The following is a 21,892-nucleotide window of genomic DNA, read 5'->3' on the forward strand; positions in this document are numbered from 1 at the left end:
TACAAGATAATGTTCCAGTTCTAAACAACAGTCCTTCTGCTGGGCACACAGGAAAATGTTCCTTTTTCTACATTATTTCCATCACGAACCACAGAATTGATTGGCTGATTCCTAGGTACTCCAGGCATCCAAAGCACATTGTATATTGTAACACCTACAACAATGTCGAAAACATTAAACCCACTCCCTACTCTGAAAATAGACTTAGATTCTTACATCTCAGCAACTCTGGAAAGGTAATACATTAATATATATGTAGTGGGCATATTCTCATCTTGCCCCACTGTTACTATACTGGAGTCAAGCCTACCCTATCCCAGGTCACAAAGTGGGCCTCACGAAAGAGACAAATCAAACCTAGCCATATTTTTTATAAAACCACACGACTTGGCTTGACATAGGTTGTTATAGTATCATTTACACTGAAATGTTGCATATTGCCTAAGTTAAGATTAATTTGGTAAAACAATGGATTTCTCAAGCTCTTTCTTGAGCTTATCTAGAATGAATGTGTTTTTCTGTATCCATGAAACCACGTGTATGTTGAAGGAAATTTGTATTTATTATGATCTGTATATAATTATTACCTTAGCAACCAACATTTGCTGTTGATTTTCAATCTGCTGCTGTTGTCGGGCAGCCATATCTTGAAGTTCAGAAAGAGTGAGCTCAACACGTGGATTCCCAACCTGCAGAACACAAAACGTTGCATTAATACATTGATGTATATTAAGTGTTCTGATGATAGAAGCTGAATCTGTACTCCTCAGAGAAAGGCTAAAGTCTCCTCCCCAGTCCACAGAGGACACCTATGGAAGAGTAAGGAGCCTCAGCAGAAAGAAACGACGCAGACCATGTACATACCAGGGACAGAAAAAGCAAAAAGTGGAAAAACCATTCCATAGAATTGGTACGCAGTACTGGTAGGGCACATGTCGTAACACATGTGCAAAGCAGGTAATTTAAGCAGTAACTGGAATCTAAAGCTTCTTTCCTAACATTTTCAGTGTCAGTGCTTTGACAGCTTTAACTGGTGGTTGGCATTATTTATAATGCCCAGAGAACCCTCAGATAAAGGCTTAGATGAAGGTTGTCACTAAGCTCACATCCAAAGACAGTGAAATTTCCTGGCAGTCTGGAGCATTTAAGGTAAAAATCTGTGAAAAACAGTCTGTACAAAGTGAAGTGAAGTCAAGCTGACCCCCTGTGGATAAGTAAGTGGCTATTAATGAGCGAACTTTGAATGAAAAGATATTAGTGGCGCTTTATCACTCCTTTTGCATTTCAAAACTAACAAATCATTTACAAAATTGCTCTAGAGAGTCAACTACTGAAAATTATTTAAAATTTATATAATGCTGTGACTACATGTGCAACCAAATATTATGTGTTTTTAAAAAGGAACACAGTTTCAGTATTTTCATAGTTCTAGCAACAAATATAATTTAAATCTACATTAAATTACTTCAATTCAACCACATTTCTTACTATGCCATCACGGGAAAGAGAGTGCAGTGCAACAGGACAAATTCCAGAAACTGACACTTGCCCAGTACCCACTTGACTACTCAGAAAACCAAACCCCACAACCTTCGAATGGCACAGTTTAACCACAACTTTAGAATTTGCACAGAAAGAAAACACCAGCCTTTGAAAAATCACACTAGAAAGTTCAGGACAGCCCAGCACCCATTTCAAGGTATTTACATGTAATTCAGTCAGTTTACTGGATCAATGTAAAAGCTGGACCACTGCATTGTAATAATTCAATAAACAATGTAGTATTTTCACCAAACTACATGACTACAATCTTAGTAAGCCAAATTAAAACAACACCGTTTCCTATCCCAAATATAGTCAATACTGCTGAAAAAGAGAATTGAATGCTTTAGATATATTGATAAATAAAACTCTGCTTACCAACTGGACCGAGGTCTAAACATTTTAGAGACATATAAAACCAAAAGAAAACCCTCAAACACCTCCCCATCCCAATCAATCAAGCGTCAGATTGTGGAGCTGCTCAAACCCGATCCCAGAAGGAATCTGAATTATCTGCTCTACTTTTCTGGGCTCCTGATTCCCAATGCACATCTGTGGTGACCATGTTCAACACGTCCCCTGCAACACTTGTACTTCACTCTACAAAAAGTAAAATTCTCCTCTGAATCTTGTTGATACTGAAGTATCTCAGCCACCTTGAACGGCTCATTTCATGTTCATACACCGAATTCCTGCTTAAGTAAATATCAATTCTCCAAACAACGCATAATACAGAACAGTTTATTTAAGTTTCAGTCAGAAAAGGAAAACAACATATGTTTTAAAATAACTGATTCCTCCTTTTTACTTGTTTTGCTACCTGCACTCCAATTAATATGTCACATTTCTGCATAAAATTATTCAAGTAAGATACGCACCTCAAGTTCAGTCACTAAAATGAGCCAGATTTGGAACACTAACTTTTAAAGCCGCTGCATCTTAGACACACGATATAGACATGTCGGACTAAAATTGTTAGAAAAAGTTATAGTCTCTCTTTGAACATTTACTACTGAATAAATTATGGATGGAAATTATAATTCTTACCAGGTTACAACTGCAACTCCTCTTACTGGTCAAGAATAATGAAAACTATTTATAGCAGAGAAGCAATTTAAAAAAATATGTATTTATTTACAGTTATGGCTCTATAAAATGGTGGAACTAGAACAAAAGGTAAAATTCACTCATTTCTGTTTCAACACTTCGTTAGTGAACACAGTGATTAAAAAAAATGAACTTTTTTATTAGCGTGTCTTATGACAGACAGGAGTCCTTCACAATATTCTTTAGGGACAAATAACTCATACACACCTGTGGCCACCAGCAAATAAATCACAGAGAGACCTTTTATTATTAATTACAGACTGAAAGGCACTAATTGGGTAAAAAAGCAAGGAACCTTTCCCAAGTGCCATCCCCAAACCAAAACGTGTTCGCTTAAGATAAGAAAATAACATGGAAAAACCAGATGTTGCTCCCAGAACATGTTCCGGCTCTGCTGAACTCCTTTGGTGTGACCTTCTGCCAAAAACCTGAACATCAACAGCTGCTGCTGCTCGGCTCTGCAGGGAATTCTTAAAAGGGGCTCCGAATGGCTTGAGGCTTCCCTCTGGATTACGGATTTTAAAAGTAAAAAGGTTTTTGGGGGGTGAACTGATAGTATTTTCTCAAAACACATATGCTCCGATTCAAAAATGCACATTTTGTATCAGACTATGCAATGTCTTCCCAATGCTTCCCTCCTTTCTGCTTCAGTCAGTTTAAGTTAACAACGATGGTTCATTCTATTTCCTGTAGCAATTTTCAGTATAACACTGTCCAAGAAATAAAGAGCTGTTTTTTCTGCTAAGGAATCTTGTTAGAATATACACAGACTCAAAAAGTGGTATCTGTATAGGGGCTGTGCATATTTCAAGGTAAAAAACCCATTTCACCAAGTGAAAATCACAGATTTACTGAATGAAAAGTATAACCTGAAATGCATAATGACAATAAGAAACTCGTTTGTAAAAGCACCAGAAACAAAAAAACAGTTTGACCCAAAAGCTCCGAATTTTACTGCTTTAAATAAGCGCATTTGAAAGAATACCTTATAATGCCTGAAAAAGTACTGCATTATTTTTTATGATGTAAAAGATACAAGATTAATTATAAGATGAATGCAAAGATTGGTTTCTCCTTGAAGAAACTATTAACTATTGTAAAATGTTCAGTTTAGAAAGTGTAATGTCTAAAAACCTTCTATATATGGCAAAGCACAAGAACACGGGAAACAGTGATAATTAACCATTTAAATAGAAACACTCTATGAGAAATCTTTTAATGTTTACCTCATTGAATACAAATAAGTCTCCCTTTCACTTCAAATAACTACACAATAGTTAAGAAAGAAAAGAAGAGGCAGTTGAGGAAACAAAATTTTAAACCTGTAACTTCACTCGCAGTTTGTTCTTTTTCATCCACATGGCAAAAGCAGTCAATAGAGCAAGCACAATTCCTCTTTGACATCAAATCAATTGTTTTCAGACACCGTTGCTGATTTCAGGTCTCCAAAACAGGACAGCATCACTTTTGAAACAGCACAGAAAACACCGAATCCTTCAATTGCCAAGATCTAGCTGAATCCATTTGTTTAGAGCATTTCATCTTCGTTGAGTCTGCTTGTCATAATCTGCGTGCAAACGCCACCACGGAAAGAAAGCAGTTGTCTCGGTCCTTCAGAAGCTCAGGTTATGCCAGGCAAAGGGAGCGCTCCATTTTCTCAGTTCTTTAATGAGGTTGTTGGTTTCTCAGATTCTTAAGTTTGTGCTGTTCATACCAGTTATTAACAATTTAATCCATGAAGTCACTCACCACTCAAAACAAACACGGACCTCTCACATTTCAGGTCCAGATCTCCTCCTGTCTCCCGCAGCAAGAGACACTGACCTCCTACAGAACTGCCTTCCGAAGGAGCTGCTAAAAAGCCACCACAAATATCTACTCCTCCAGATTCCACACATTCATTTGCTACATGGTGATACATCAAAGCAGACAGTTTTGCTGAACTGTAAATTTCTTTTCATTGATTCACAGAAGCACTTCCACATAGAGATGAACTCCCAAATAAAACGCTTTAGATCAAACACCGCGTGTTATTAGGTAGTAACTATTATGTACGTCTCATACAGACAAGAATACCTCACACCTGTATTCCCTGATTTCTTAATATCGACAAGAATCTTTTAAAAAATGTATTTATTTTGTTTAGCATGCACTTTAAAAGGCCATGATGAGAGACAGAATTTGTAATGAACTGGAGTTTCGGCTTCTGACATTATCCTCCTACTGCAAGCTAATATTTTACCATTTGATGATTAATATTTTTGAGACAGATGAGATGAATGGTTTAGTAGTAATTAAATAGTTTGGGAACCAGTTTACAAGCAGCCTCAAAACAAGTCATACCTTAGGCATTAATTAAGAAAAGGAACCTTCTTTAATATTTATTTCTACACATTAGTCTTGTCACTCTAAAAATTCATTTTCTTATTCCTCCTTCCTTTCTTTCTGCCCTCACACTGTGCTGTTCTGTCTATCGTCACAAACTCCTTAGTCTACATGCTTCTGAGCTATTATGAAATAGCTTACTCATTGGCAATCCACAACAGTAAATGAAAAATTGCACCTGAACTCGAAATATTTCTTTGGCAAGCAGAGCACACTGTAGTCAAGACATGTAAGCAATAAGGGCAGATTCCAGTGGGTTTTTTGCCTTTACTCCCATCAGAAAACTGTCTTTTAAAAGGAATCTAATTATGTCAATATTAAAATAAAAAAACCCATGAGACTGACATTTTGAAATAGATTATTTTATAAAATATTATAATTAGGATGTGGTTTGATTTTATGCACTTCTTTGCCTCCATGCCTAAGCCATGAAGATACTTACGATCATTTTCCAAGTTTACATGGGTAAGAACAGAGAGTTACTTTGAAAATAACAATGGAACATATACCAAACCCACACCCAAGACTCTTATGATTTCAGAAATAAGAGCTTTAAAGAAAAACAGCAAATATTCCACAATAATGACTGGCAATCGCACGTTTAGGTTCAGCCCCACCTAGCCACACAAATAGTCCATGTGACCCATAACACAAACAAATAATCAAAAAAGAAAACCAGAGCGGTGCAAGAATTTACCAATCATTTCCTGTACATTATCTCTTCAGATCTTTCCCTGGGTTTGCAAGAGCCACCATGTCATTAACTTCCCTTATCTATTCTTTCCTTGTTTTTAAATAGGTGTTCACACCCATCTCCCACACAATCCTTCAGTTCCCTTCCCAACGCCCTGCACTAGAAAGTGTAGGTTCCAGTACCTGAAGCCTCCTGAAACCGGCCAAGCTCCACCTTCTCTTATGCCTATTCAATAAATCATGTACAATGAACTCTCATGTTTTCTAGTCTTTTTCCTATCACTCACCTCCATCACCACCTCTATCCTTACTCCCTCATTTACTCTTCTTTTAGTACTTCACCCATCTCTCTTGTCACAGTCAGAGGTGATTCTGAGGTTAAACCACCAATTTACAAGGTCCAATAAAACCTAGATAAAATGTAATCAGCAGGCAGGGAGGTGAGAAAGTCTGCACCTTTGCTTCTGCCTTGGAGCCCAGAATGGCTGGTGCTGATTCTGACCATCAAAAGGGCCACCTAGAAAGTTTTTCTGCATGCATCCCACTACTTTTAACCACTTATTGATTTATTGAAAAGGCAACACCAAGCAGCTACTAAAGATAATGCAGCATGTATCCCACACCCAAGCCAGCTACACTGTTTACTCTTTACGTAGGCTGCCACTGTAAAGAGGAACATTTTGTCCAAATGGCATTTTTAGCTAAAAAAAAGAGGCAATCCTTCTTAGAGACTCTCCATATGGTAAAGGTAATCGTATCCTCAGCCAGAATAAATGGTGAAAGAAAACATTCTTTATCAAGGTTAGGACAACCCCAGCATATCAAAGGCTAGAGAGAGTACAGAGGGGACACACACACCCCGCAAAAACAAAACCCCAATCCGCCAAAAAACACAGACCAAGGACAAGCACAGGATCAGCACTGAATTAGATGCAGAAAGTGCAACAGAGAAAGGGAGCAAAATCCAAGAAGCAAGTCCTTTGGACTCACAATTTAAAGAATTTACTCCCCTCTATTGGATTCTTTAATGATGCACACAGCTTTGCTGTGGCAATAAGGAAACATCATCTTCATCGGTCTAATAGGGCAGCAATGGTCAGAAAGGTATTGCAAGTTGCTACTGAGAAGGCTTAAAATGCCTACGTAGAAACACAAGGTAAATACTGTTTCCACTGCACGTAATGAAAGACTCAGTTTGCCATAATCTACAGCAGTTTTAAGTTGCTGTTCCTTCCTAGGACAAAGGAGGGAACACAAAACTTACATCCAGACTAGAAATTTACCTTTGTAGCGCTGTCAAATCCCAGAAAACTATATAGTTACGTGACAAATACAGAACTGACAGGTCTGGGAACAGGTATACGAGTACATGGACAAAGGAAGTGAAGTGTATTACATAAATGCACATTTTCTCAGAACGAAGCAGACTGACAACCGTAAAATGAAGAACAGAGGTAGATTTGAACACTCCCCAGTGAGTGAGGAGCTGGGATCAGGGCGTGATAATTCTCAGCCTACCCTAACAGGGACTATCACTGCAGCAGGCCAGCCCTGCTCTCTCCTCCCCACGTGCAGCATTTACAGCAGGGGTGTGAAACTCATCTTCACCAGGGGCCACATCGGCCTCACAGTTGCCTTCAAAGGGTCAAATGTAATTTCAGGACTGTGTAAATGTAACTGCTCCTAGATTTATACAGCCCTAAAATTACATTCGGCCCTTTGAAGGCAACCATGAGGCCAGTGTGGCCCCCCATGAAAATGAGTTTGACACCCCTGATTTACAGCAAAGGAAGAGCTACAGCTCTGGCTGCACAACTGCCAGAGCAGTAAAGAAAGGAACAGCTTGCTTTGCCTGTTGAATTTAGCAAAAGATTTCCTAGTTCTCCCATGCGAACCTGGGCATGAGCAGCAAAAGCCCAGCAGTCACCTGTAACTTTTCTGCCTTAAGTCTCATTCAAAGTGATGCAGTTTAGGGGATGCTTGAACCAGCCCAGCTAGCAAGAGAGCTTTAAAGGCTGCTGAGAACAGCCAGCACACACTTTGGGTACCTGTCCTCAGCACAGCAGCAGTGATGAGGAAACAGATGGAAGATCCAGGAGCTTATGATACCAGTTCCGTATCAAACAGGTCTTACAGGAACCTCACATGGCCTCCTCATGAGGACTATGAGAGGAGAACACAGGACGGAGCATCTGCGGAACACTATTGATTGTGACCTCCTTACACTTCTAAAACATTGAGCTTATATATCACCCAATTTAAGAATTTGAATGGATTTTGACTACTTTTTCCATAAAACTCAATCCTAGTGCCGTGTACAATGAAGATAACTTGAAAATCCTTTGCGAAAATTCATATATAACACTACAAAATTACAAAAAAATTTCTATTTTTATTTAAACTATAATGCAGTTTCTGCTGATCTTGACATGGGTGACATTATTTCCAGTTTAGTGGCTTTATCCACAGCTCTGCCTTGCATTTTTTTAATTGGGTCAGAAATATGCCAGTAGCAGAAATCAATTTTAAAGAATCCAATGACAATAGCACGTGCCTTTTTCAGCTTAATGGAAATGAATAAGCTAATTAAACCCAGAAAAGGCAACCAGAATATTGGCAATTAAAGGAAAATACACCTAGCATGTTCTATCTCCTGATAATCAAACTATCTTAAAAATTAACATTACAAATGGAATTAGATCATTTTACTCAGAAATTAATAATAAAAATGTTATCTTATTTGTGCAAATAAATACCTTAACAGTTTCTTAGAATAAACATGCCTCAACTGTATGACAATTTGCTGAAAAATCTCACATTGTTTATATTTGATCAAATCTTAACACCTCTCATAAGCTACTCTACCATGTTAGCAATTCCTCCAACTTGCTGATGCTAATAAGTCACTCCAGATAATAAAATGCTTGAAGTCTATTCAGCATAAGCCACAGACTCCAGATTTCCTGTTTTCCTATATCGCTTAGAAATATCAGAAGCAAGGTTGCCCTCTGTTTTCCACAGAACAGCTAAAAGGCCGAACTTAACAAAAATCAAAACAATGTTCAAATAGATTTTCAAAATTAGAAAAGGATTTAAGCATATATATTGAACATCTGCTAGATATGAAATGAACTGCTTATAAATAACTTCTACAATATAGGAAAGTACTACCTGGAACTTGCTTATTTTAAATACTGCTTTCTTCCTTGTTCTTCAGACACTTTTAAACATCCAGAGAAACCACAAAACTGTTTATATTCACTTTAGTGTCAACTAAAATACCCAGCAGCTGATTTGAATCAAAATATTATCAATCTGATATTTCTAACAAAAGTAAATTATCTTAGAAGAAATGATGCATTCCTATAGAAATAACAGATCAGTTGTGCACTAAACTTCAGACTTGTTTACAATACCAATCCTTTTACTCTGACTAATAGACATGTTACAATACATGTTGAAAACACACTGTACAAGTGCCTTTAAAATAGTCTCAGAACTAGATTTTTCTGGGTGTTTTAGGAAAGCAACATCTTATTCTGACAGGATAGCTAAGTATGGTGAAGATGCACTTGTCTGAATAACATTTAGCATCAAATGTGTTTATTCTTCCCTTAAGTAATTGTCTGAATATGAAGTTTTTCTGTGGTGATGTAATATTGTTTTTATGGGGAGAGTATAATAAAACATCTCCATATCAGAAACGCACTGAAAATAAGTATCATACAATTGAAAAGTATGTTGTGAAACTTAGTGTATGGCTTGCACTTCCTATATAACCTATGTTGTTAAAAGCAAAAGCTGACCGTGACATTTCAAAGTAATAAGATTTTGATCAGGTCTTAAAAATGATAGTAAATGCATCTAATAAAATCTGATTAACTAAGAATTTCAATTTGGAGATAGAGAGTTAGAAAGCCCAAACTGGTCTGCATTCTGGCCATGTGATAGCAAAATCCACAACCATTTAAACTAACGTGCAAAAGCTACACAGTGTCTAAATAACACACGCACTAAAGTACAAAACTAACAAATTTTGAAAAGTAATTAATTACCTGTTCGCTATTTTCCCATGTAATTGTAAGAGAGCACATCTTTATTTTGCAGCACTGCCCATCAGCTGTAAATGTTCGCGTTGCTTCAACATGCTCCAGCTCCATGTTTCTGTTATTTTCTGTCTACACTAATTGTTTAACTGCTTGCTGTCAACAAGCCAAATCAACAACTGTACACGTCTTTTGAGTTCTTGCATGGCTTTTTGGCTCAGTGCAATCAAGAGGAGGTGGGGTATTTTTAAATCTTATTCCACGTGAAATAAAGGTTTCCCCAAATTCTTTATCGATATGAAAAGCTGTCTCTCTGCATTCATCAACAACCAGCTAACAGAAAAGGGTAGTGGATTTTGCCAGCAGTAAAAGACCTAATCACGGCAAGATCAAGCCAGCTGTCAACTACAATCAGCTTGATTCATTGCACTTTTTATATTCAATGGAAAAATGTTGAGCAATACACAGTTCTTCCACAGTTATCAATTTAAACTGTAAATATGAGAATACAGACAATTTAGCTTTAAAGACACACAAAATGTTGGTTCCATTAGTATTTTTGTAGTATTACCAACTCTGTGCAAAAACTGAGTACCAAAAAGATCAGGAAAACCATTACTTTTCGTATTTAATTTTACTGTTGAAAGTGACAGTAACTATACTGCCTAAAATTTAATAGAGTTCCTGAAATTTAACAGTTTATTTATTAACAGAGACTGCCTAAGATAAAAGGCAAACAGTACAGTCAGAATAGAGACCCCAATCTTATGCAAATAATCTTTCCAGTGTTTGCTATATGCTTTTCCCTACATACTTGAGCTTTTTCTTAAATCTTGCATGCCATAAGATGAATACATAAGGCAGCAATAAAGCTAAAGCATGTGTGTAGTAGCATGAATCAAGAAGCTGCAAGTCAGAGAAGACTGCAGCAAGCCAAAACCTAGAGTTAAGGATTTTTAAATATTAAACACTGGAGACAATACTAAATGCCATTAACGATTTCCTATGTATCTAAAAATTATTATATTGTGGAAGATAGAAAACATAAAAAGCCGTAATTTACCTTGTCAAACTCCCCAAAGACGCGCAAGTTCACTCTCTCTTCATTCTTTCAATAAAGTAATTGAAGCATAATTCAGTGCACTTACACAAGAGATCCAGCCAAATGGGTCTCCATAAGGGCACTGACAAACTGTATGTCCAAGCACAATATAGTGAATACTCCAGCTGCATAAAGAACAGGCTTATTTTTAGCAAGGAAGAAAACGTATGAGCTGTAGAGTAAGATCATCCAGTAGGAATAAGGGAAGAAAAACAAGTTCAACTCCCTTGCTCCTAAATTAGCCAGAGGGACTTTCATTTTCTCCGCTTTGATCTGAGGAAGGCTGCAGGGGGAACAAACCTAACAACAATTGGATCTGGAGGCAGCTGCGGAGACAGAGAAATGGAAAAGTTCACTTGCCTGGGAACAGTATACGGGTGGGAAATAGGTATGCAAGGTGTCCAAAGGCTGGATGGACAGGAAACTAAATGAACAAGCCAGTGAAGATGGAAAGGTGTGTCGGAGAAAGGAGACCACAGCAGCACTGAACAAGAAAAACCACAGAGAATGTGAAAAATATGAGAGGAAATACTAATCTGCAGATGACACAGCTACATAAAAGACAAAACTCCAAAGGTGGCCTGAAAATGAATAGTTGTGGCCTTGTAAGGGCCAGAAGAGTCTCCTGCTCAGAACTGAAAGCTGTTCGGAGAGACAGAGGGATAAACTCTCAAGCTTTCACAATTAAGCTCTCAGAGCTCTGCACTGACACAGTGGATCTCATAATCCATCTCCTGTAAGGAACTACAGAAATAAAGGAAAGGACAAGCCCAATCATCCTTTCAATAACGTAAAATTAAAATATACAGCTTAACTAAAAACTGTACTAATGTGACTGCAAAAGGATACAACTGTGACAAAAGGCATTGAACTTTATAGTGCTGGTGCAAGGACTGTGAAAGCACAGCAATACTTAAAGAGTTCATTTGTTATTTTTCATTAAGTAACGTTTACTTTATGAGCTAATGTGTATAATGTTACGTGTCAGCTGAAGCACTCATTTATTCTAAATTATTCTACCTTTATACAAGGGCCAAGCAACTCAGGACCTCTGTGTGTAGTGACAACTGGAGGTAATTCTCCACATGCTTCATTTAGGTAGAAATGTAGGGAAAAGAGTGAATTGTATTGCTTCATGTTCAGAATACAAGTATAGGAAAATAAGTATCACAGAGGTTAAACAAACAAATGGACAGGACTTCTCATCCCACCCCTTCCATGGACATCTGGAACTAAGTATTGCTGTAAAACTGCAAAGCCACATCTGAGGAAAAGTCAGAGCTGTCAAAGTGGGAATTGAAGCTGTAGACTAAGTAAATGATGCAGCTTAGGTCTTTCCTCCCCTGCAAAACAGGAAGGCACCTCTTGGCTGTTATGGACTGGAGAACCACATCTTTGTTCCCTACAACTTGTTGAGCAGAACAATCTTTGATGCCCAGAAGAGCAGCAGAACTACAAAGTCTTTATACTACAAGTATGTGTACTGTGAGTACCTCTCATACCCATAGCCACCTAGATAGATATTTGGGACCTAGAGCGACAGAGATTAAAAGTTCTGTAAATACATGGAGGAGACATGGAGGTAAACAGGCCTTTCACAGTGTTCCAAGTGCGTTCCAAGAGTGTTTCCTGTTCCCAATGAATCGAACTATCTTTAGACTCCTCAAAACAAATGGAAGTCAGATATGAGCTAATAATATTAGTCATAAACTAATGGTATAATAATTAAAATGATAACAGGAAAATGAGCACAAAGTGTGATGAAGCTTGTAAAATCGTTCTCATAATATGTAAGCATCTAGCAACTTTGTCCATTATGGATTGAAATACATTTGAGATTGCACAGGACATGCCAAAACACTGTTCATGAAATTCCAAATCCAAGAATGACATGATTCTGCCTAAAAGGTTTACAAGAGGTCTCAGAGTGAGGTATGAGGTCAGGATTATTTGAATTCCTTACAGTTTCATAGAAGTTCTTTCTATGAGATCACATAGTTATTACTCTTGTAGAGATGCTACCCTACATAACTCTCCTCTACTGAGGTATGAAGAGCCTGGGATTTCTAGGCCAGCAAGAACTGAAAAGCTATTTGGATGCATTAAAATTAGCTTTAGATTGTAATTTATTTCTACTTCCTGATTTTTCTTTTCCCTTAAGTCCTTTAGTTGGATTCATTTTTCTATTTTTTGAAGAGCAAGATACTGCCAGCTGTCTGAAAGATGCTTCAGACAGACTTAACAAAGAACCGTATCAGGCTGAGGAGATTCCAAACTCTATTAAGCTGACCCAGGGCTTGAACCAGAAGTCTGACGGTGCAGAAGCTGCAGTAGGTCCAGCAAGGCTCCCCCCTCTGACAGGTAAAAATCATTTTAGGAAGGCATGTCTTAGACAAGGGAACATCCTTGACTGTATAAGTGTCAGATACAATAACTTTCCCTTAACAAAAGCAAAGTTACAGCAGAAAATTAGGAAAATTTGGATCTGATTTAATTACCAGGGTTTTTTTACATGCACAAAATATTCCAGGATGCCTGCAAGAAAATTTCTTCAGATTTCTTTTTTTTTTTTTTTTTTTTTTTAGCTTTTAACAGAATTATTTTCTTAGACTTCGCTATGAGACCCCTGAAAGAATCTACATTTCCAAGACTAACATAGTTAGTTGTTCGTTCATTAAACGATGCAAACGGAAAGTACTTAATGCTTACAAGCTTAAATTGAATTTGTAGCTCAGGTTTGAAGAACAACTTCTATTCTAGGCTAAGCTCTTTATCCTTCAACATTTCAAATGAGAAACTTCAAGCAAGTACATATAATGTATTTCTCTTGAGGTTCCTGCTTCTTTTAAAAATTTACCTTTGTTGCCTTTTTCCTCACAATTAGATTTTGTCATATCTTTGCCTGACAGGCTAAGGAAACCACTAAGTATTTTGCCTATGCAAGCACACTTGTAAAACCATTCAACCATCTTTGAAACTTCTTTATCAGACACTTTTAGAACACATTTTAAAAAATTGTTATATCATAACATTTAATACACATTTTGTCATATATTTGTTTAATGCCTTTGTATCTGGTCACACTTGTATGGATCAAATGGTTAAAATTAATGAACAAAAAATTCTACTCAAGGATTTTGGCACCACATGTAAATCTATCTAAACTCTAAGCCTAGAATTTGACAAGCCACAGCACGGGAAATCAAAAGCAGTTGAGGTTTACTGCTGCCTTGGTGGAATGGGATACACAGACTGACTGGATCAGATGGTTATTTACTCCCCGGCAGCAACCATACACTCTCCTAGGTTAAACCAGTACTATTAAAAACTGCTTTGCATGCACACATATGTAGAAGTTTTAACATATCTGTTAATGAAATTTCCCTGAGCAACTCCCCCCGTATGAAAGTGTAAGAGTCTTCTGATGCTAGAACACTTGGACTACCTTTTGCAACACTTTTTCTAAAAGCCTGATTTGAGCCACTTGAACAGAACTGGGGAAGCTCAGTTCTGTTATCTAATCAGCACAAAATTTTAATTCTCAACTTTATCTATTGATTGTAGCTTCAAGACTAAAAAATTGACAGGACTGTGATTCTCCAGTCTAGGATGATGGTGAAGTTTTTCCTCCTTCTACAGTTAAGCTAACACAAATTTCATAGTGTGAGAAAAAAGAAAAATAAGGTTCCACTTTGCATTTCTTGTCAAAGGCTTCAGTCAATATCTATCAAGAAAAAAGCTCATTGACATCAGTCTCTCTAAATGCAGGGAGCAACTTTAATATTAGCGAGTGAAAAAATAAGTTAGAGAGAATGGTACAGGGGACCACACACTGACATTTTATTCTCCTCAAGTACGTTACCAACTAGAAAAATTATTTCAAATAAGCAACTACAGCAAATGAGTATTGTCTTCATGTAAAGACAGTTTTCATTACACTAATCTATCTCTATGCAGTCCAATATACTTTTATCATGTTCTCATCCCCCTAACCATTTTTTTCCTCCCAAGCTGCACCTGCTTCTTAGTTTGCTCATCTCCAAGAAACTTCTCAGTTATCTGATTACTTTTTCATCTGGACAAGTGTCACCATCCGGTCAGTCCTCTTTCTGGGACTTCTTTTAAGGGCATCTCTGATCCCTTCTCCTGTTGATGACCATTGCTGCACCAGGACGGGTGGCTCACAGTCCCTGTCCTGTCTGCCACTGACCCCCAGTGGTTACAACTATATTTGCTCTGTCTCACGATTTTTCAGACCACTGCTGCTTCTATGGAACAAAATCTGGAAGCAAACAAGACCCAGAGCTGCCTGATCACAGAACCAAAGAATAATTTAGGTAGAAAGAAGCCTCTGGAAGTCACCTGGTTCAATAACATCTGTTCCAACCTGTTCAGATTACTCAGGACTTTATTCAGCTAGACAGAAATTCCACAGACTTCCAGCAACCTGCTCCAATGTCTGTTACTCCCACTGAGAAAATATTTTTTCCCAATATTTCATTAGAATTCCCTTGTTACAACTTGTGTTCAAGTCAAGCTGGCCCAGTTACACATACTAAAGAACAGGGAGGAGGAGGCAGCAGCTCTTCTCAGGGAAGTTCAATCTCCCTGGCAAAGGGAAATGTTCAGTTATGTCAATCTGATCTCCACGTATCTGTACCTGTTTAGTGGCAGGAAGAGATCAGGCTCTGATTACAGTGTAATTCCATTTCCAAGAAGGAGAGTTGTAGAGAAAAAGCAAACTCCAAAAAGTCACCTTAGAAATAAGAGAACTAGCCAATTCACAAATCTTACAGTTTTTACTCAAGAGTTTGTTATGCAGAATGTAAGGCTCTCAGATGAGCACTTACAGATAAGTACTCTTTTTACAACAATGCCTATTCTATTTTTAATATTAAATCTTTATTTGGAAGATAATCTAATGAAATTCAAGCATTTATATAATGTGATTTTAAGCTAACCATTTTTAAACCATTGCTGATCAAGCACATATCATTTAAAAAAGAAAAAAATCCTACTGCATATGACAAAATGCCAATTAACAGAATTATCTAAATTGAATTCCAGACAGATTGCCCATCATTTTTGCCAAGACTATTGATTCAAACATTAAAGCAAGCATTCATCTTAGAAGTTTTCTATGCATTTCACACTTTCAGCTCTATCCAGATATTAAGTAAAAATCCATTATTATAGACTATTAAATATTACATATTAATATTTTATCATTAAAGCAGTACACATAATAAAAATATACCTGAATGCAGAATATTTGATAAGATTTGGGGTGTCTTCAATATTCCATTGGTTTGTATTGATTTGGGGGCTCGTTTAACACTCAGCATGCCCGTAACAATGAATAAGCCTAATGCATTACGTAAGTGTAAGCTGATTAAACCCTTGATCCCAAAGCCACCTCTTTTTCCCCCCTCCCCCTTTGATTTAAAACTTGGCACAACTGAAAATCTTAGTTTTATATATTTTCAGAACCTAATTTGTATCATTTTTGGCATAAAACCCACCACAATTTACATTAATATAACCTCTTTGGGTTTTAGTCATTCTTGTATTTTAATAGTTTCCTAAACCTGGTAAAAGTCCATTTTAAAGTAATCAGTTCCCTAATCAATTTTAATTTTGTGGCCAAACATTTGGGGATTTTAAAAAAAATACATGCTGAATGGCACAAAGGCAACAGTGTTATTCAAGTTCCCAGGTCTGAGTTTAACCCATAAAAAATAACAGCAAATGGAACTAAATACAAAGCCATGCTATCATAAACTTTAGTGTTGCCAATAAATGAGATTATAAAACATACTGCACATATCAGTCCTAATTTCCAGAGATATTCAGTGTCAAATTAAGTGTATGTGCTCTGACTTACATAGAGGAATAGACCAGGGGAGGTCATGAAAGAGTTATGTTCCCCTAGTACCTCACAGCGCTATGATCTCACTGCATTGTCAATGTGACAATGGAAGCCGGATAAACAGATCTGTGCAGCAGAGGGGATCAACTCGTGTTCTCTACAGGAATGTACAAAGCCATACATGATTAACTGTTTTGAATAGGGAAAAACATTCCTTCCACTAGGCCCACATGCCACACACAAAATGAGCTGCTACAACCTGCAAACGGACCAAACAACTTTGTTGCTGCATATTTAAGTGCGTGTGTGAATTTTAGATGCCAATTATTAGACAATAAACAAGCACAGAACTGTTTAATCTACACAATTATTTTAACATTTTAGTTCTTCTTTTAAGAAATCTTGGCTTGAATAACCTGCTAAGTTTTGTTTGCTTTTAAACTTTTTAAAGCACTATTTTACCCTGAGATAGAGAAACTGAAAGTGCTTCATAGAGACAATGCAACTATGAACTGGTGAGCTCAAATCTTTTTATTGAAATTTTAAAATGTTTTAAAATAGTTACCTATAGCTATAGTGTCCCAGGAAAGGCAGCAGAATGGCCAGCCAGGATTCACTGAATGCCACCAAACAGGTTCCCTATGTTATGTAATATGCATTTTAAATTTTAAATTAGAAACCTAGTAATATTATAGTAAAAAAAAATAGGCAAAGAAATGAACCAAGTGCATAAAAACCAGCATAAAGCAGTAGCTCTGAGGAGCATGCAACATCTTCTATCACCACGTGAAAACATGCCAATCCAAAGATACATTCTCATGTTTTAACATACGAGACTAGGTCACAAAAAAATAACAGTGAAATAAATCAAATGAGAAGAGATGCCCAGACATGCAATACTAGTATGAAAGAAAAATGTAGCCACTTTTTTCTTCACACAGGATGAATAAAACAGAGGAAGACAGATTAGAAAATGCAGTAATTAATAAGATTCCAGAGGCTTCTCATATCATGGAAGTGAATCTCTTTCTAGACAGAAAATTTAGAGCAGTTAATGAAAAAAGCCATATTCTGCTATTCACTTTATAACAAAAAAACCAAACAAAAAAAAAATCAAACCAGAACAAGGTCTCTGCTTTTTCCACCAGTTCCCACCATAATACATCTTGAAAAACAAGAATTTTTAAAACATCAAATATTTGAGTGTAATTGATCCAAAGCCTTTAGGATTTATTACATACCCCATTCTCTGTACGTTTCTCCACAGGTATATTTATGCCATTTCTTTGATTTTGGGCTTGGCGTCCACCTAAAAGTAAAGTATCACTCTCAGTGCAAAGTTCAGTTTTCAAGACAAATTATTTTCACTCTTGAATCTGTCCCTTTCAATAACTTTTATTCTGCTAGTTTCAACTCTTACTAGGTTATTCTTTGTAAGCAGTGGAGTCAACAGAAATAAAATATTTACTTCACAGACTTCCTCTGTTAAAAGTACAGACATGCAGCTCTACTTTTCTGACTTGTGCTTAGGCAATGATCTCATAAAGGGAATGTGCTGAGCGTGACTACTGAAGTTTTATATTTCTGCCTCCACAAGCAGCAGTAGCTTCAGTTGAATACATTATAAATGAATGTAGTAGAGGAAGCTTTTCCCATGCCTTATAAAGAACTTTAATCTACAGATTGATCCATATGTCAATGATTAATTAAAAAGCCTTACATGCACGGTTCAGAAGTGACATTTTCTTTTTATATGAAACTCTGTGGCTTCAGGTATATCTTAAATTTCTTAACATGCTTTAAATTTGTATCGTCCAAAGGAGGACTGAGTATTTTACGGGGTATCTCATTAATACAAGAATGCCTCATAGATCATTGGGCCTGCTAGTTCTGGCATTCAACGCAACACGCAACCGCTTAGAAATATGGAAAGAAACCCCAGCTCAACGCAATACGGATTCAGACAAGAGCTGAAATTGAGTTGCCAGAAGTAGTCAGATTAGTTGAATGAGTAAGGATAATCTGAGCATGCAAATATACATCTCACTTTGAGATACCTTTCCTGTCTTTCAGACAGTCTGACAGACACTAAGTATATAATGCATGGCCTCAAAAGTCTTCTCATAAATTAACTATAGTCTATGAAAACTGAAATCCTTTTTTCTAATTCCAGTCTTTTAAGAAAGCCGCACTTAATATGGCACTGTTTTATATGAACACTTTTCCTGTAGAACCAAGCAGACCAGTGATTTTACAAGGTGTGAATTATCACCCCTGTGAAATATATCTACATGAAGTACTGAGAAAGTAAAGCCACTGAGACTTCTGCCAATGCTGTCTGTAAAACAGATTTTGGTGTCTAAAGGAGGCAAAATCGTTTACTAAGTCTTTTCTCTGGGACAACTGAAAGACAACGGAAGGTCAAAAAGCACAGTCCCACCCTCTAAAAATGTAGGGACTTCCGATAAGAAAAAAAAATTTATTAAGCCTCTACTACCTACCAACATTTTTGGATCAGTATTAAGCAGAATAGAAACTGATCTTACTACAAAAATACTACTCAACAGACTGGCAGAAATTATTCCAGAGAAGGAAATGTAAGAATATGAATAAATGCGCCACTGAAGAAGGTTCAAAATGGCTTTGGTATATAGGGAAGCTCTATTACCTGTATCTACTGAAGTTCACTGCAAGAACAGATGATCAAACTCACTTCAGAAATGTTTTAGATGTGTTTAGGATAAGTGCACTTACTCTGTTCATTACTTTCGGCTGGCGATTCCTCATGACGGAGAAAAAATTTCACTTCTTCCCTGCGGGGACCCCATTTCTGTAGGTGATCGTACATCATGTGATCAAATGGTATGGGCCGCTCTACAAGTACAAGACCAAAGAACTTAGCACAACTGTTTTAAATCAAGCAAGGTTTTATAGAACTCTCACTAAGAATTAGAGTGTCCTTTTTGTTAGCAATTCAATCTATCCAGTATGTTTTGTTTTATGCAAAGTCAAAGGAACAGATAGCAAGAGACAAGAGTTGCACTGCATTAAAAGTCAGCCTGTTATTGTATCACAGCTCACTGGTCAACAGCAGTGCATAATCAGTTTGCAACACCAGACAAAAAACCCTACAACCCTAATTTAGGAATTCTTCATCACAACCTTTTCCACAATGCTGATCTTTGCAGTTTTGCTCCCCATCATCACCAGACGAATATTTTGTTCTGTTATTAAAATGATTAATTCAATTTGAACTCCAGGTTTCCACTCAGACTAAAAGTCTTATCCTTATATTGACATCTCATCTCCTAAGAACTTGAGCAGGTGCTCCCACTCCAATACACCACACCAGACATTAACTTCCAGTATATGTGGAACTGCTGGCAAATGTTTGAACAAATAAAGGCTGAGTTCTATGCAGCAGTCAGTCTTTGTTTTCCCACAAAGAAATGCAAAACATTCTCAGAGTGTACTTATTTCTTCCAAATCGATCAAATATATTATTCCCAATAGGCTGCACAGTATATATTTAGTATTTCAAAATGAAAAAAACATTTCAAAAGCAAAGTCTTCACTGTTGCTGTGATTATACTTGCATTTATTTTTACATGTTTTCATTATGTTGAGAAAATCTCCCTTTCAAGATTTTTAAAGATCAATACCAAGCGTAGCATTATAGATATCTTCTAATCAGAATAAAACTATACTAGAAGAGATTCAATTAGCTTTCCTAGCACCATGTAAAAACAATATTACTGCAGAAAATCAGGCTTGGATGGAAACCAAAAGGTGGAGTTTGCATTCTTTGTTGTTAAAAGCAAAATGGTCTCTACCCCCAAAACTCAAACCGCAGTACGCAGAACAATGCTAACGATTTGTTATCCATTTCATATTTAACACATTTCATGTAAGACAAAATGATTCAAAGATATATAACAGATATCTTGCAGAAAACTTGGGAAAAAACACATCACAAATAATGAAATTTACCTAAGTTTCTATGCATTGTGAACTACATAAATGTATACATGACATAATACTCTTTGGATACTTAATTGTAGTATTTAAAGAAAAATACATTTGCATCATTTGATTCACAATGCCTTTAATACAATGAAGCGCCTTATCAAAATCATGGCAAATAGTGATTAATACAGTGTACCCACAGTTAGAGATCTAGCTGCTTTCAATGGGGAAGGGACGTTAAACCACAAGCTAATAAAATTAATCAGCTGACTACTAGAAAAACTAAGAAAAAAAAAATGAAAAAACCCCTACTAAAAAAAAACCCACTACAACAAAAAAATCATGACACCTGGATTAAAAAATAAAAAATAAATGCTTTTCTTGTCTTTTTCTTGTTCCTTAGTCAAGTGGACACCAAGAAGCCTTGTCAATAGTGTTTATGCAGAGAATAATGTGAGTGGCTTACTAAAACTCAGTCCATGAAAAGGAATTTTAAAAACATGATTTTCAGGTTTTTCAACTCCTAAAGTAAGGCAAGATTTCAAGTGCTTTGAAGCATATCCACTAAAACTGCTGCATGAGTCTTCTAAATATCACAGAGTGTAAAAATATTTAAATGGTTTAGTTGAGAGACTTTACGACAGAGAAGGATCATTAGGAAATTTTCCCAAATAGGAAAATTGCTAGGTAAACCTAGCAAGAACTGAAGCTTGATAACAAAGTACCAAGAAAACTGGATGTCTGAACAGGGTTGGGCTAATTCTGGAATGGCAAGGAGTGGCTGCAGCATCGCTCCTGGTTGAGCTGGTCTCCCATTAAAAGTCAGGCCCTGTTCATAGGAGCTACTCAAAATGAAATGTTTTATTTACATAATGTACCTTGAAGAATGAAGGCTAATATTCTTCAGACATCACCATGGAGAGAAATGCGAAAAAAACATTTTATACAACTTTTATAATTCTTTCACAAAAACAATTTGGGATACGTTGCCCTAAATTAGACAGACAACAGGTTAAAATAATAACAGCAACATCATCATCACTGAAACAGAGAAAATTAAGAAGAACTAATCATTTTGTCCAACTTAAGTAAATGAAACAGATTCAGAGAAGAGGAAGAAGAGATGGACATCAACACTTGGCACAAGACACAATGAAAACTGAAGTCCCTATTCCTTCCTTC

General features: G+C 36.7%; 1 protein-coding gene across 8 annotated transcripts in view; it reads right to left on the reverse strand.

Annotated features, from left to right (window-relative positions):
* The window catches only part of PPP1R13B (protein phosphatase 1 regulatory subunit 13B), a 72,564-nt gene that overhangs the window by 18,542 nt on the left and 32,130 nt on the right, over nt 1–21,892 (reverse strand). For 6 of the 8 annotated variants that reach the window (XM_071809677.1, XM_071809674.1, XM_071809676.1 and 3 more), the window contains exons 3-5: nt 19,499–19,618; nt 17,986–18,053; nt 588–689 (exon numbers count right to left, since the gene is read on the reverse strand). In XM_071809677.1, coding sequence (XP_071665778.1) covers nt 588–689; nt 17,986–18,053; nt 19,499–19,618 — 290 coding nt within the window. Of the gene's footprint in view, nt 1–587; nt 690–3,971; nt 4,476–9,782; nt 9,980–17,985; nt 18,054–19,498; nt 19,619–21,892 lie in introns of those variants that run through there. The other 2 variants (XM_071809679.1, XM_071809680.1) reach the window with 2 other exon arrangements.

This window comes from Patagioenas fasciata, chromosome 5 (assembly GCF_037038585.1).
Source record: "Patagioenas fasciata isolate bPatFas1 chromosome 5, bPatFas1.hap1, whole genome shotgun sequence".
Classification (NCBI taxonomy): domain Eukaryota; kingdom Metazoa; phylum Chordata; class Aves; order Columbiformes; family Columbidae; genus Patagioenas; species Patagioenas fasciata.